Here is a 16482-nt window from a genome sequence, read left to right on the forward strand (position 1 = left end):
TGTCATTGTGGTGAAATTATGGTGGGGTAATTATAATATAGCACCCATTGTTATTTTAATGGAGTTGTTACCTTTTAACCAGGGTTGTATTTTCCTTTTTTTTGGAATCCACACAATTATACAGAATCGTTGGTAGCGCAAGAGGTCATATTTATAGGTTATTTATTTTACACTCTTTTGTTCATTAAATTGCATTTGCGTTTATGTTAAAGGACTGTCAGGGGTGTGAAATCTCACTGTGGCTAAGAATCTTTTTCCCATGATGGCTGCATTCACAGTAACATCATAAGTAGGTCAAGTAAATGCATTTCAACTATGTTACATCTCAGACAGATATAAGCATGCAGTTATAAGTGTATGACTATAGTTTTCTGCATTACAAAGTGTTTTGCGTCTGACCAAAGATCTGACACCCATTGATAAAAAGATAATAGTTATATCAGAATGCACCTCTACTGCAAAAAGCTGAAAGTGAAAATAGTTTGTCAACATGTGTGAAATGTTACTTATTGTCTATTGAGAATAAATCCTGCTGTTGTTCACAAATTCTACAGTATAATATGAGATAAAGTGTACCTTCAACTTGACAAGGAGGATGAACATCTGTAACTGAAACACCCACTAACTTTAAATCCCAAATAGATTTTTGTGATCTTTGATGAACCCTAAGTTTGAAAGCCTAGCCTTTCAATCGCCAGCCTCTGTCCATTTATACATTTCCTTGGACTGCTCAGTAAGTCAAAGCAGTGGTGCATAAGACCCTTAAGCAACAGGGCAAAATACCCCTGGGCCCTTTAAATAAATCATTGGCTTTCTCTCTGCCTTTTTTTAATGCCATTTGTAGAAGAGCAGCTAGAGAGGATGCAACCCTCTTGTAAATACACTGCAAGAACTTTCTTTTTGTCTGTGATTCTTATCCACCTACATGGGCTGACAGAATTTTAGTGGAGAGTTGTAGCCTAGTACTTCCTTTAAGAGCATTCAGAAAACAAGGACATATCAGTTTTATTTTGGAGGGCTACTTCGTGTGGTACAGAGGGGCATTCTTAGTGAAGAAGTAAAGCGTGATAACAAACTGAGGGCAATTTTCTTACCTCTTTCTGCAAACATTGCATCCCATAGCTCTTCACTCATGCCCTTCTCTATCTTGAAATATTCAAAACAGGGATTCAGACATTTAGTCCATGGACAGCTTGAAGTTACCATTCAATGATATAAGTCTTGCAGACACTAGTCTGTCTGCATGCAATATTCTTACCTTGCAGTGACCAATTCTTCAAATCAAAACACTTACATATAGCACTTCATTAATAAGTAACAGCGCTGTCCAAACAAATACTCCATGTGAACTAAGAAGTTAAGTTGTTTTGACACAATGTGTAACTGACAAACAGAGGAAAACAGGATGCAGATGGTGATTAAGATCGTGGATTGTAATTGTACCCAAAATTATGACCTTTTTGCCAGATCGCCCACCGCTATTGCATGTTTTTTTAATTTCTTCTCATTTCAATTATGTGCTGCTAGTGAACATGTACCAAACATGCATTATGCTCCTGTATATCAAGGGGAGACCAGACCATGAAAAGGGACACGCAGTTAAAGGAAGACTCTAAATCTTTGCAATTTAGCATCGGGAAGATCTTTAGAGTTACTCTGGTTAAACCTCTAAAAAATTTCTTAAAATATTGATAATGTCTTGAATGATGAGAGCAATAATCCCACCAAATTTCATGAACATCCAACCAACTTTACCCTAACATGGTCCTCTGTTTGGGGGTGCTATGGAGCCAGTTTGCCACATCCTAGCCCCATCATTACATTTTTGATACTTTGACATTTTTAGCAGTCCTTGCATGTACCACTTTTCATAGATTGTTAAGCTTTCAAGCATTTTCATGAGTTTTCCAGCCTCCTAAACCCCTCAAAAAGCATTTTGCAGCAGAATAATAATAACAATCTCTACAAAAACAATAGCTTCCTTGCACCTTTGGTGCTGGGGACTGTTCTGACCCTGGCACCCTTGGTGCTTGGGCCCTAAAAATATGACAACAAACTGTTTCACTTTGTAACAGTTCATTGTAAAGCAACTGGCAACAAACTACAAAATTCTACACCCAGAATTAGCATCTGCAACACAACATATGTTATGCTTATATTACATATAAATTTGATGTTCTATTTTTAAGTAATATGTTTAATAAGAAACACAGTGTGATGTAATAGTTATGCTATTTAATGTTTCCAGAGTCAGCTGCCAGGTAGAACCAGCTTCCTTTTTTCCCCACTATGGGTTACATCTGGACAGCGTTGAGCTGTCCAAATGTTTGTGTTATTACTGTTATACATGACTTTGCCATGACAGAGATTACGCCTAGGTTCTCACTGTGTGAAAGTTTCAGCCCTGCACTTTCATGGTTGTATACTTATTGTAAACATTTTTGGAGTCAATAAAGCAATTTTGAAATGATCACATTAAGAAATTATTATTTGGATTAAATACATTTTTCTTATATTTTATCATACTTCTCTTTGACCTCAAAGCTAAACTTGAAGAATGACAAAAACAAACTCAGCAGTGAGCCTTGATACTCCATCAGTTATTTTATCTTACATGTTAGCAAACATCTATTTGTTCACATATCCAGCAGAAACAGAGAAACATAGCCATCAAATCAGAGTCCTTCATGCTGTCAAATCTAAGTCAAATGTTCGCAATTGTTTTATCCCAGGGTTACCTGCCCTAAAAATGGTGCCTCCCTTGATGTTTACAGGAAATGAGAGTGCAAGCTCGCAGTGTCATACCTTTCAGCAAGTGTTTGTACAGACAGATATTTTCATCAGTCTCTGGAGTCCTTTGTCACAGACAATGAGAAATCTCCCCTGGCATTTAATTTTCACATAATGTGTAATACATTTTGTCCATCTGCAAGGGACCAGAGTCCAGGTGCTAATGCCCCTGTGGAGAGCCACAGTAAGGTGAGGACAAGGGTCTAATGTTTCTCATCAAGCATTACATTGTGCTGGGAATGGAAATACTAGTACTGCTCTGAATGATAATTGATAAGTGATAATAGATAATCGTTGTAAATTGGCACAGATACTTAGTAAAACATAAATAGGTAAATACCTATTGCTTGTGTCATCACAGTTTGCAAGCTGCCACACACTTGTTAGACTGTGGACTATTATAGCTACATGTACTTCTGCCAATCCTCCAAAAAATATGTTTCTTTTATTTTACATTTTTTGCTTCTCCCGTGAGTACATTTGAGTATATACTATGTAAAGGGTTCAGGAAGGACATTTAATTATTTAGTCCGCTGCTCTCTGTCAGGGGGATAAATGTGTTAAACTTTTATTCTTGGTGAGGCATTCTTCCCAGTAGAAGATCTGCTTAGAGAGTAATTGATGATACATGGTAATGCAGTATGACCTATTCTCTCAGTATGTTAATATTCATGGTGTTATGATTAATTTTACCCATTGCTTTAACCCACAAGCATATGCCAGAGGCTGCATACTGTGCATGGCTTGCATTTATTGGCTCCTGGCATCATCCTAAACTTAGTTTGTCTGGCTGTAAATGAGTGTAAATGGATACCTTAGCGGAGCAATGAGCATGTGTTTATTGAAAGTAATGCCCTGTCACAATCACAGCTGGCAAAAAGGAAATCACTATAACAGTGACATCCATTTGTCTGCTGCAGAAAGAGCATTTTGTGAATTATAGTCCATTTCAGAAGGAGGCATGTTTGTAATTACTTGAGGCCATACAGTCTTTACTGATGTGGAACAGTTGTTTTCCACATGTACAGTAAAAGCTGAAGTGTGACACTGATGTTTTGGATCAAATGGCTATCAGGTGCAAGTGTGACCATAAGGGCACTGTGTAGGGCTTGTATGTAGTTGTTGTTTCTTATGTATAGGCCTGAATCTCTATTTTCCATTAATGGTTTAATTCTATTTTTCATTTGTTTTGAAATTTGGTGACTTTGAATCAAGGCTTAACTAAGCACTACTGCTTTGTAAAACTTCTATTCAATATTTGGGGGAAAAAAAGTGAAATAGATGTGGTCATGGTAAGCTGTTTGTCGTCCTGCGCATTTATTTTTAGTTGGCATCACAATATGACTTGTGCTAATGATTCACATTATCACCTGAAGGAGGCATTGAGCTATGTTTTGGTGATCACATCTTCATGGCATGCTTTTCTTTGAGTTATTTTGGAGTTGTCTGGCTTCCTCCACCAACATCCATTTGCTGCTGAAAGAAAAGCCCATAGCCTGAAATAGCATCTCTCTATTTAAGTGTTTTTGCCTCACCTCCATTCTATGAATTCCTAATGCGTTTAGTGTTGGTCTTTTCTCTGAAAAGCTGCTTGTACAGGAAGAACCAAACAAACAAAAAAGACTTGGATGAGAGTATAGCGAGTTCTTTCACCAAGGACAGATGTATTGCATCCACTTCATACAGGAGGTCACCGGCTTTAGTGAATGAAAATATTTTCTGATGCAGATTGTTTTTCCTATTGGAATGGGCAACATTAAAATGGAACTGATCATTACCTGCACTGTGAGTTTTACCCAAAGCAATGTTAAATATACCAACAGCAGAAGACTAAGGTGTTCAAATACAAAATGCACCTCTAATTGAAATTATTGTTTAGTGCTCTGGGTGACAATCTGAAAAGACAGCACTGTTTTTAGTTTACTCAGAACACGCCCAGTGGTGTTATTCACAGGCTTTTACATGTAGCACTCTTAATAGAGAGGACACCTGTATAAATGAATTGTTGCTTTAACTGTTAACAGTTGTTATAGTGTGGTTTTGGTCCACTTATAATCCAAAGATGAAGTACAATATATTTAACCTATAAATAAAAGGAAGTCTTGTCAACAATGATCAGACCATTTTAAACCCATTGGTTAACATTGCAAAAAATTAATATATAACTTCTTGGTTGATAACACAAACATGCCAAATTAAAGAGAACAAACTACTAAACTTCAGCTTTCTTTTCTTTTTCCAGTTTTTGATGAGATTTCTGAGGAAACTTCATTGATGCTACTGCTAAATATAAGCGTTCATAATTTGCAGCGAACGTTTCTGGTTAGATAATGACACACATATACACTATAGTCCTATACGCTATTGTTGTGCATACACTGTATCTCTTGGTCTTTGAAAGAAAACGAGACCAAGGAAGTCTGTGAAATGTTAACGATTAGTGAGCTCTTACTCAGTGTGGTGTGTGCATGCGTCATTACTATTACAAATAAATTGAATGGCTGTTAAAAAAAGTATCATATAAGGTTAGGGTTGAGTATTGTATAGTATGTTTTTAGATTATGAAAATCCTAAGTATTACAACCTCAAGAAAATGGGAAGATAATTCTCTTTCTTGTATCACATAAGACCTTCGTAAGAGGGATACAGTACTTTGCTTAACAAACCAATTCAGTGACTTTTAAATTCATAGAGCTGTGCAAAGTGAGACTTGATTGCTTAATGGACCTCTCATGCACGTCATTGTTCAAAACATGACATTCATAACTGCCTGCTGGGCTGAAATGCCTACTGTACATTTCCTACCTCTGATGGACCGACCCCCAAGCTTTCTTAGGAATCATTTCTTTAAAATGTGTACTGAAGTTGCTCCCCTCCACAAGCCCGCGAGCATGCTTTTAACAGGAATTATTGGTTTAAAATGATTAAAAACATTCCTCCTTGAAATCATTACTCCGAGGCCCCATATGAGGAAAGAGGAGTTATCTGAGCACAGGAAAGGAATTTCAGTAGGAAAGTGAGCAGAGAGCGCAATTAAAAACAATAAGCAGAAAAAAGAAAGCATTTTCCATTGATGGAAGGATTAACATCTGATGAAATCCTGCCATATCATGGGACCTCATTGATGCTCAGCAGTTATTTTTCATTTGAGATGTGGTTGTATTTTGTTGATACCTTTTTTAATGCCTCCGCCGGCGACAGCCATGGCCTGTGGCATTTTTTCTTGGCTGTCCGTCTGTCCATCCCATTCTCGTGAATGTGATTGAGGAAATTTCTGAGGCAGTAATTGTAGTTTTTTGCTTTGTGCTGGGACAATTTTTCAGTTGCACTTTAATGTAACATAAGCCCCATATATATATATATATTATATATATATATATATATATTTATTTATTTATTTATTTACTTACAGTCAAATTACAAGACAACCAGAGATGCTATGCAGTATGTTGTCAGGAGACAAATTGGAAAAATAAATTAAATAAATTGCATTTTGAAGGAGGGAAAATGACAAATTTGGGTGTACTATTACAGATTTTTAATCATGAATGTCAGAATGTAAGTTATGTTTGATGTGGTATGATTGTTTCTTGATAATTTCATAAGAGATCCCTGCCCTAGATGTGCCATTAGAGTTTTTAAGGAATGGGGTCATGTCTTCTCAGAAATTTTTTGGGTTCTTACTATCTGTCACTGCTAAATGAATTATAATTGAGGTGATGTAAAAACAGTTTTCTTGAAATGGCATTCAGAAAGCCAACAGCTGGCTGGCATATTTGAATTTTCACAACTACTGTTTTTCATAAATGAATGGTTTGGAGGTCTGCTTAAGGCATACAGAAAGTAACATAAGTTGCAAATCTGAATTCAAAACATTATATTTGTACTATGAACTGTACTGCACTTTGCACAAATGCACTGCAATATTTTATCATTTTATTTCTTGATAGAGGTCACCACAGTGTGTGCTGGGATGATCATGTTTATCAATATTAGGCACAAAAAGATGACTAATGCATGGATTTCATTGCTTTTTTGTATCCATATAGCACTCTACTCCATCATTCTATTCTGTGTCTTCCTATGGATCCCCTTCGTTTATTTCTACTATGAAGAAAGGGATGACGACAATGGGAACAAATGCTCGGTAAGAATGCACCTTTCTTCTACACACAGCACTGTAGCCAGCGTAGATGCAGTGCTGAGGAATTCAAATTTTATTCAGGTGATTCAGGGTGGCTGACCAATATGCTAATGCAGAAAATGCCTGAAGTCATTTCAGTTGAACCTCCAAGCCTTCTGGAGGCAACATGAACCCATTTGTTTGCACACATTTTAACATTTTACATGACCAACAATGAAAGCAAATATTCAGCCTTTCATTTTTATGTACCTGAATCTTTTTCCTCAGCTTCTTTGTGCACTGCACCAATCTTCACAGTACGCCATTTCAATTCAGGTTTTATCAGTACAATGCATTCTAGATTATTTGTTTCTTTCATAAATGTTTTTGTCTTGATGCTTTAATGTTTTGTCAGTGTGTTGTCCCCTGGTTCTGAAAAAATTACATACATTTTCACCTATATAATGAAAAATGAAATACATTTAAAACTTCAAACAGAAAAAAAATCAAATTTCCTGAAAAACTGAAACTAATTAATCAATATTCTCTTTTTACATTAGGTAAAAACTATCACTATCTATGCTTTAATGCTGTTTGTCCATTCAGCTGTACCTATTTATGTAGATTTTTTTGATGATAGCAGCTGACTGATCTGTCAAGCCCTACTGTTGACTTGTTTTACTGCGTCTTATGCAGTTATGAACTTGCAGTGCTTGTTCTCAAAATCCAGTTACCGGTTTTAAAAGATATCATGTAGATTTTTCGACCGCTTGTGGTGCTCTTGAGGGAATTGTTGTATTCCTGTATTCTGCCGTCATGCACTAACAGGACACACATGCTCACCATGATCACAAAGGTGACATTTCTGCTGACTGCGGAGGGCAGCAAGTAATGCCTATCGACAGGTTGCGGACATAATGTACCGTAAAAATGAGAGGAGCATTGCTGTAAAAAAAAAAAAAAAAGTAGGTTTCAAGTCATTAAAAAAGGCTTAACAAATGTTTTATTAGATAGGATATGCATTTGACTTTTATTTAAGGCCTGGAATATACAGAAGATGATATCTAAAAAAAAAATCTAAATTAGCTAGGCAAACTGAAAAATAGAAAAAAAGATCAGAATAAGTTAATATTTATATGACATTTTGTGTCAGAAAAAGTCACTCTGTCAAACCTTTGCACCACTGCATTCTTACTATAAATTATAATCTCCATATTCTCACCTGAAATTTTGCAAAATTTGAAATCCCTATCTTTAGAGGTGCTTTCAGTGAGTGATGTACCAAACACCAGCTATCACATAGTGCCTTTTCTCCCTTCCATGTGTCAGTTTTGAGCTGACAGAGGCACTTTCTCTCACAGACAGGGAGGTCTTTTGTACTGTTACTTTAAAAGCACCTTGAATAGCACTGGGAGTGACATGTTATCTCTGCTAGGTCAAACTGGATCTACACTGACTCTATATAGCTCTCACTCACCATAGTCCTTAGCTAAATAGAGTATGACCCCCTTCCCTCACTCACAATGAATAATAATTTTCACTTCATGGCCGTGATTGACCAGTTTAATTTTTTTCTTTTATTACAGCAAGTGAAAAACGCTCTGAAGTACACAATTGGATTTGCCATTGTCTGCGTGGTTCTCCTATTAATTGGGTAAGTTGGAGACATGGATGGCCTCTTCTTCTGCTTCACTACACGATAGATAAGGGGTGTGTGGATGTATCATTGTAGTTAGTAAGAGGACGGCCCCTTCAAACAGTTGCAGTGCCATTTGTCTGCCCATGTTAAGCCATTCAAGAAAAAGACTGTATATCCCTTACAAAATATAGACCTATAGTATCTTTTGATTTTGTATTAAATTTTTCCATTAAATTTCTTGCATTTGGCCTATGTACAAAGTACATGTGGAGAGAATATTTTTTGTGATTTTTGTGACATTCTACATCGTATCTACAAATCTACAATGATTCCCATTCTCAGCCATGTCCATTTTATACTGAAGTTACCTGAAGTTTTAGTAGCACCTGTGTGTTCAGTAGCACCTGCACAACATAATAGATTTCCTTTGCAGCAATGACAGCAACACGTCTGCAGTTCAACCTATACGATTTAATGTGCTCTCTCAACCATTAAATGGTGAACTAGAGGAAAGCTTACCTGGTTTGGGAAAATAAAGGACACATGACGATACTTTGGAAGTTAGGCCTTTTTATAGACTGAAGCAATTTAGCCCTTCTTTTACCTCATGAACTGGGACTGCTGCTGCTTTGGTCTGGCAATTGTTGCTTTGATTTTCAACAACATGATGGCTTTTATCCCAGACTGCTTTTCTGATACTGAGAAACATAATGGCTTTTTTAGGTGACTGCTCACTCAGTAGGTCTGTGCTTGATGTCACTTGGCGTTTGTTTGTTGTTTTGTAGCCAGAAAGGTGTTTAACTCCTTAAATGGCCCCTGATCTTTTCGATTTTTTTTTTCCACTTGCGAACGCAGATAACTTTATCTTAACAAGTCATTCAGTCACATATAAGATTTTTTTAAGACTAATTTTTTGTATTAGTCCAAAGAAAATTGATTAGTGCTTTTAAAAAGTCCGGGTGATAGCTCCTCAATCTAGGCGCCACCCAAGAAAATTTCTTGCCACATTTACTGTAACACATTTACTGAGATTATGTGCCTACTTGTGCCAATTTCAAAATACTCTACATTTTATTTGAGAGCCAGTGAACGATGCCCATTTTTTTGGTGATGAGGGACCTTAAACTTGTGTGGAGCTTGACTGCAGTATTCTACACCAACTGGAGCCAGGCCTCAGAAAATGGACAAAAACAGGAAAACAAAGCTTGAACACTATTCAAGATAAACAGACAAAAGCATGAATACCTCTTAATTTTCGCGTGTTTCTGAGGATACCTTTTTAGAGTTAAGTTGGAGAAAGTAATGTCCTTCCTGCAGACACAGTTGTGTGGAGCTGGGTAAGGGTGAAGGTCCTTTTGATGAGGTGCTTTTTTTCTTTAAAATGAAAAATTACACATAACATGACCGAAGGGAAGCACATGCACATGAAAAAGATTAAGTGCAAGTGTGGACCCCTGGGGATATCCACATGATACTGAGGCCTGAATTTTGTTTTTTTGCATATGAGGCAAAGGGAAGTCGGAGATGGTGATCTGATGTCTTTCGCCTCTCCCTGTTGAAGTTTTTAAAAAAAATTTTGGACTAATTTTTTTTCTACAAGAATCCTGGTAGATCTGTAAAGCAGCATATTTCATTTGATTTTTTTAGACTCTAGATACTATGAAGGTTTCTGGCCTTTTTATCTGTTATCTGCCAGGAAGGATTAATGATCATTGGAAAAGGATTTCATGAATGGAATGGAATCAAATTCTGTACCAGAATTGAGCATCCATACTGTTGACCCTTTCCATACATTTTATTGCATAAAAACACACTGGTAGAAAAGCTGTTGTGCTAACAAAATGTTTTTAATTTTTCCTGCTGTTTAGATACAACTTTTATATTTATATATGCTATATATACTGCAGGAACCAGGGTATAAATTTAGTTCCGGGTTAATTGATCGACCAATGTGAGGTATGAGTCTAAATGGCTTAATGTGAATTGGAGAACTGATTAATTTAATTAGGAGCTCACATGAAGTGAGGGAACTTATTAAAATAAACAAAAAATTTTTATGGAAATGCAGGTTTAAAGGTGAAAACATCTGTCTTATTGGTAGATGATCATATACGATACCTTTATGGGCACAAATATCAAAAAGGTTTGTGCAAAGAAGTTCTGAAGTCACTCAGCACTCATGAAAGACGTGGTTAATAGTACTCAGTATGGAAGGATCTAAAATTTTAGAATTTATGGATTTTTTTTTTTTTTTTCTGTTTCTTTATTTCTTTCCAAAATAAATTGAAAAGGATAGGAAGGGGTGCAGAGATTAGAAGACTGTCCATGGTGTTAAGAATAGCAATTAATGCAGTTTTGACGATGCATGGTTGCACATTTCAAGATCCTTTTTTTTTTTAATATGATTTGCAAGATCTTCACAGTGAGCAAATATAATATGCACACACATAAATACCAATAATACATTAGACAAGAGAAATCTAAAATGAGAAAAAAAATCATACAGTTTAAAGAAAGGGAAAATGCAGACAAGTGAAAAAACAGACATTTACCTTTGAGCTTAGACATGTTGTTGCTGGAGTGGAGAACACACTGTGAAAGCTCCTTTTCCTATTTCTGTCTGAACATTAAGCAGTAGAGGACATAAACGATCTCTGCAGTGGTATACAGATGTTAGACCAGAAGTTGTTAAAATTGAAGGTTTTTTCAAAATAATCTGTACTGTCATTGTTTTCCAACAGAAATAGCAGCAGTATATCTTTCTGTCTTCTTTCTGTATTTCTCTGTCCCTCTTGCCATCTTTCAGCAACAGCAATGACATTGGTAGTGTTTCACATTTTTCTGTGGTGAAATGAATAAACAGCATGATTTTTTTCTTTATTTTCCTTTATGTGCGGATTATGTGTGTGGGTTGTAGAGAAAATGCATACAGCTTTTGCAGAAACCATGAAACTAAACAAACTAAAGACTGAAGACTTAAGCATATTGTGTACTGGGGACAGTGACAGCCTGGAAGTAACCTAATGCATTTTACCTTACTTCAACTGAATTATTGTTTCATTGCTTTCAGAGCCTTCGTTCCACTCGAGGCCCCACCTGGCCAGAATTCCACTCAATGGGAGAAAGTACAATACCTTTTTGAGGAGCTTGGGAGTAGTCGTAAGTATAGCCTCCTTAGAAAATACTGTTACTTTCAACTTGGGTACTATTTTTATAGCTGTTGCCATGACTATCAGATTTTATTTTCTTTGTTTGTTTTTAATTTTATTTCATTCATTTCACCCTTCTCCCTCATTATTCATATTCATAACTCCCTTGATCCATGGCCACACCTACTGCATATCCATGGCTGCATCCATTGCTCCTATCCATTTGTCACAGTGTATACTTTACTGCTCTCTATTATCATCTTTCTACTATTCAGCATTGATCAATGTAAAGTCTAATGGTCTGTTTAGGCAGAATGGGCAGCAAATTTTGGATGTGGTGTAACTGCAGGCAAAAGAAATTAGTCTCAAGATAGCACAAATTTAACGAAAAAAAATTACACTCATTCTGAATCTTTATGACACTACTGTACAAACATATAGAGGTTGGTAAATTCTGAAGTTTCTCCCTTTTTTGCTTCTTATAGAAGACCAGGTAATGGAGGTTGGCATGCTTTGAATTACTACAATGCTTCTTAGGGTCAAAGTGTTTTAAATGGACATAATTTGCTCATGTTGGTGAGCCTAGATGCTGAATGATTAGTAGGGCAGATTATACTGTTTTAGCCATACAGGAACAAATTGGAATGCATCACAGTTGATGAGGCCCAAATTACAGTAATTGGCAACAAAATTTTTTGATTGTATAGTGATTTTAAAAGCACAAACAACTTTGTAAATGGATATACAAGGTGAAATTTTCTCTTGGCACATCTTTACTCAGGTGTAATGAATCTTGATTGAATCCACATCACAGTATTGGATCAATTAATTTTTTTATGTATGTAAATACATGTATGATAATAGGGAAACCTGGTATATCATACCTTTATTTTATAAGTATTCATGTTGATTTGAATATAGTTCCGCCTACATCTTCCATGATTTGATTGATGATTATATTAATTTGATTGATTCGATTTAATTATATTGGGGCAATCTCATGACCACTCAACCCACCTCTGTATTGACATAAACAGCTTCCAGTTTATCCTAGAAACTCCTTTTTCATAATATGATATTCCCAGCCGTTACTGTCCACTCCTTTTCCAACTCCCTTTGTGGAGTCACTCTTCGATTCACTTCTCCAGAAAGTCCTTGTTAAATAACTCAGTTACTGTATATATAAATGTTTCAGAATCAGTGACTTTATAGCCTAAAAATCAATGTAGCATGCAACAAGAAATTAAATTTCCCAGTTAAAATAATCTTTTATTGATTGTTCACTTTGTGATCCCAGCACTGTGAACATCCCCTCCTTGGACATCTTCACTTGTTGAATGGAGCATTGCCTGTGCCTGTGCTTATACTCATGCTAATGCAGAAACTTTGCCAAATATGGACTCCTAACAGTCCTCTGGCCTTTTGCCATCTGGGGATCACGGAGGAAGTTGAACCATCTGCCTCTCTTCACAATAGTGGACCCCTACATGCTCCCCCTAGCCTTCCTCCCTTGGCACAGGAGGAAATTGCTCGGCTGCTAAGGAGGAAATGTGAGGATCATCCCTTTTCTAATCCCCATGTCTTCTCTCTCCAGATGGGAGGTTAATTGTGTAAAGGAACAGCACTTTTGCCACATAACCCTGCTGACTGTTTTGCAGTGACTGTTCATTAAGTCCACTACATCTTTAATGGTTCCAACATTACATTTGTTACAATGCTCCGGTGATGCCAAGATCAGTAGCTGCTAATGTTGGTATTCAAGACCATACAGTACAATCTTGCCTCAAGGGGGAATGGAGTGAGTGGGAGGCCAGCGTTAACTAGGAAGAGCACTTCGGCAAAATTTCTAACACTTAACTTTTCCTGCCTATTCTTATTATCGGTGAGAAAAGAACAAAAAAACCCGCACTGACCCTGACATACACATACACACATATATCCACTCTTAACCATAGCAGTTATAGTAACTATTTCATACTTGTTCCATTGTCTGACAACAGAGACAGAAAAACATATGAATTCGAACAACTTTATTGGAAGTTTGGCTGTATTGAAATACTGTGTGTGTGAGCACAGAGAGTAGGAGGGATGCAAACAGATAAAGGGCTGAAACCAGCTGACACTTGGTAGAATGCAAATACAACACGATAACATCATGAATATGCTAATTGGAGTATTGCGTCATTTATAGACATTTAGACCCTTTTCAGACCTGCCATTAACATGCGTCTCAAGTGATCCGATCACAATCGGACAGCTCCAAGTGCAGGTGTGAACGCACCCAAGATGCATTGAGGATGCATTTGAGATCCGATCACTCAGACGTGGTCTGTGTTACATATAGCCTCTTTCTTTTAGCAGTGTGAACACAAATCCATCCTGAGCCACATTGAAGAACTTCCTACTCTACTGACCTCTTCTGCCACAGTCTAATTCGTCCCGCCACAGATTCATAATGAACCGAAAATATTTTACTATTTCAAATGGCTAAAGCCTTATTTCATTGTAGAGCTGTGCGCAGTGCAGTGATTTGCTCAGCCCATTGTTGCCCCTCTCCCTTTCTCTCTTTCTTTGTCTCTCTCGCTCTCTGTCACACACAAGCACACAAACACACTGACAACAGACCCGTCTGTCACAGACTGGCTAAAAACAACAACGCATATGTGTTTATTTGCATATAGAGCTGTGGAAATGAGATCCGATCACAAGTGGTCACTCGAGACACATGTGGAGATGCATTTTAATGCCCGGTGTGAACTGACGTACTTAGAGCTGTCCACTTGTGATTGGATCACTCGAAGCGCATGTTAATGCCAAGTGTGAACAGGGCCTTAGTGACTTTTCAAGCAGGCTTTTGCTGCTTTCTATTGAAAGTAGTTGTTAACAGCAGTTCAGTGCTTTTCAACTATGTCCTCAATTTTGCACATTGACTATACAAGTTCAACCATACACTAGTTTTTGACCTAGTCTTGTTTTAATTCAATTAGACCATAGGGATTTTTTTGGTAACCCTTTCTGTACAGAGTTCATTGTCAAAGTTGTTTTGGTAACTGAGCTAACTATAAAATAGCATGGGTAAAAATAGAGGCTATCATTTTTTTAAATTTATTTGAGGCCTCAGTTGACAGATTCATGGTGAGGGAGTAGGAGTGATGCTGTTGATCTCATCTTGATTGATCTTTTGACATTTTCTGCCGTCCCTCAAGTTTGCGATAGTGCTTTATCTATATTAGCATGGTGTCCCTCAACTGTGGGATTGAAGCCATGCTATGCCCAAAATACCTTCTTTAACACAAACTATTATCTGACCCCATTCCCCAAATTATCTGACTTTTTCAGTTTTACCCATGCAAAGGAAAAAACAACCATAAAAACAAGCCCCTATATGCTGTATGGCAGTATGTGGTTGTGCATTATACTAAATTGCACCCCTTGAACATACAGCAACTTCCAACTCCCTTTTGATGATCCTGTCATTACACAGAAGTAGGGTGCCAGGGCTAAAGGAGCTCCTTAATGAACTCCTTTCTGTACAGTTCTCATGCATGCACACAAGCCTGAAGGGCTATATGCAGGATGAGATAAGAGCTACCTCATTCCATTGCTGTAGGAATCAAAGCTGTACAGATGTGGAAGCACCAACGATAATAGACAATATTCCCTCTGTTTAATCCCCAGAAAATCTGCTCAAGAAACCGAGAAGAGTGGCAGCAAACATCTATCCTTTGCTTTGTGTAGAGTTCATGAACAGAATGTTCTCCATGCAGAACATGGAGCTATTGTCTATTTTACCAAGCTTGCCCCTAAACAAAGGTAGCGAAATCGCAATGAAACACTCGGGAATAGGAAACATGTATTCAAATGTTAATGTTCAGCCCAGCTGTCAGACTTCAAAGTTTTCTTTTTGCATACAATACAATAGGGAGCAGGTATATAATTTATCTCAATTTTCCACCTCTTTGTCCTGCTGCTTGTGAAATGCCTCTAAAAGAAAGTGATAAATGTTATAAACAGCACAATTCATACATGCCCTGAATACTGACTTAATTTTGCCAATCAAATGCCACTGTCAAGGAGAAAAGCAAGCAGAGACCCACCCATGCCCGTGTTGACAGGTGGGCTGGGCACTATGAAGTTGCTGCTGAGAGGATGTGGGATATCTATAAAGGGACAACTGTGTAGCTTTTTACATGGAACCCTACGACAGGTGGGATCTTGACAGGGGAGAGAGGCAATCAGTCTCTTCATCAATCGCTGTCTTCTCACTCCAGCTCTGACAGCTGGTGTGACACCTACTGTTGCCCTTGCCTGATGGGTGGTCCCCTTTCTCCCTCAATCAGAGGTGACACACATCAACTCAACCTACATACATTGAAAGATCCAGCTGTTTAAACACTGTAGGTAATCAGTGTATGAAATGACAGTGAATACATAAAATGGTGACCAGATGTGTCTCCAGAGGAAGACTTTGCTATGGTGTATTCATTAAAAGCATATATTAAATCCAAGAGTACCAAAATAACAACATGGTGCATTGTCCTTGTCCATGTGAATAACATTCTTCTCAATTCCCTTCAAGGGAATAAATTCCCTGAATTGTCCCTTGAAGAACATAAGCACACAAACGCATCCTTGCAGTTCGAGATGTGGGCTCTGTTCTTGAAGTGTGTAGTCGGTTAAGATACAAAACATTCAATTTTAAAATTTCTTTCAACTGGACTTTTGTAATGCTGATTTGATGCATTTTCTCACAATGATTCCTTGGGCTTCATTGCCATCAC

General features: G+C 37.3%; 1 protein-coding gene across 1 annotated transcript in view; it reads left to right on the forward strand.

Annotated features, from left to right (window-relative positions):
* The window catches only part of lmbrd1 (LMBR1 domain containing 1), a 56729-nt gene that overhangs the window by 7893 nt on the left and 32354 nt on the right, over positions 1-16482 (forward strand). The window contains exons 4-6 of the mRNA XM_056395906.1: positions 6840-6937; positions 8500-8567; positions 11623-11711. Of these exons, the coding sequence (XP_056251881.1) occupies positions 6840-6937; positions 8500-8567; positions 11623-11711 (255 nt within the window). The remainder of the gene's footprint in view (positions 1-6839; positions 6938-8499; positions 8568-11622; positions 11712-16482) is intronic.

Source organism: Seriola aureovittata, chromosome 14 (assembly GCF_021018895.1).
Source record: "Seriola aureovittata isolate HTS-2021-v1 ecotype China chromosome 14, ASM2101889v1, whole genome shotgun sequence".
NCBI classification, from domain to species: domain Eukaryota; kingdom Metazoa; phylum Chordata; class Actinopteri; order Carangiformes; family Carangidae; genus Seriola; species Seriola aureovittata.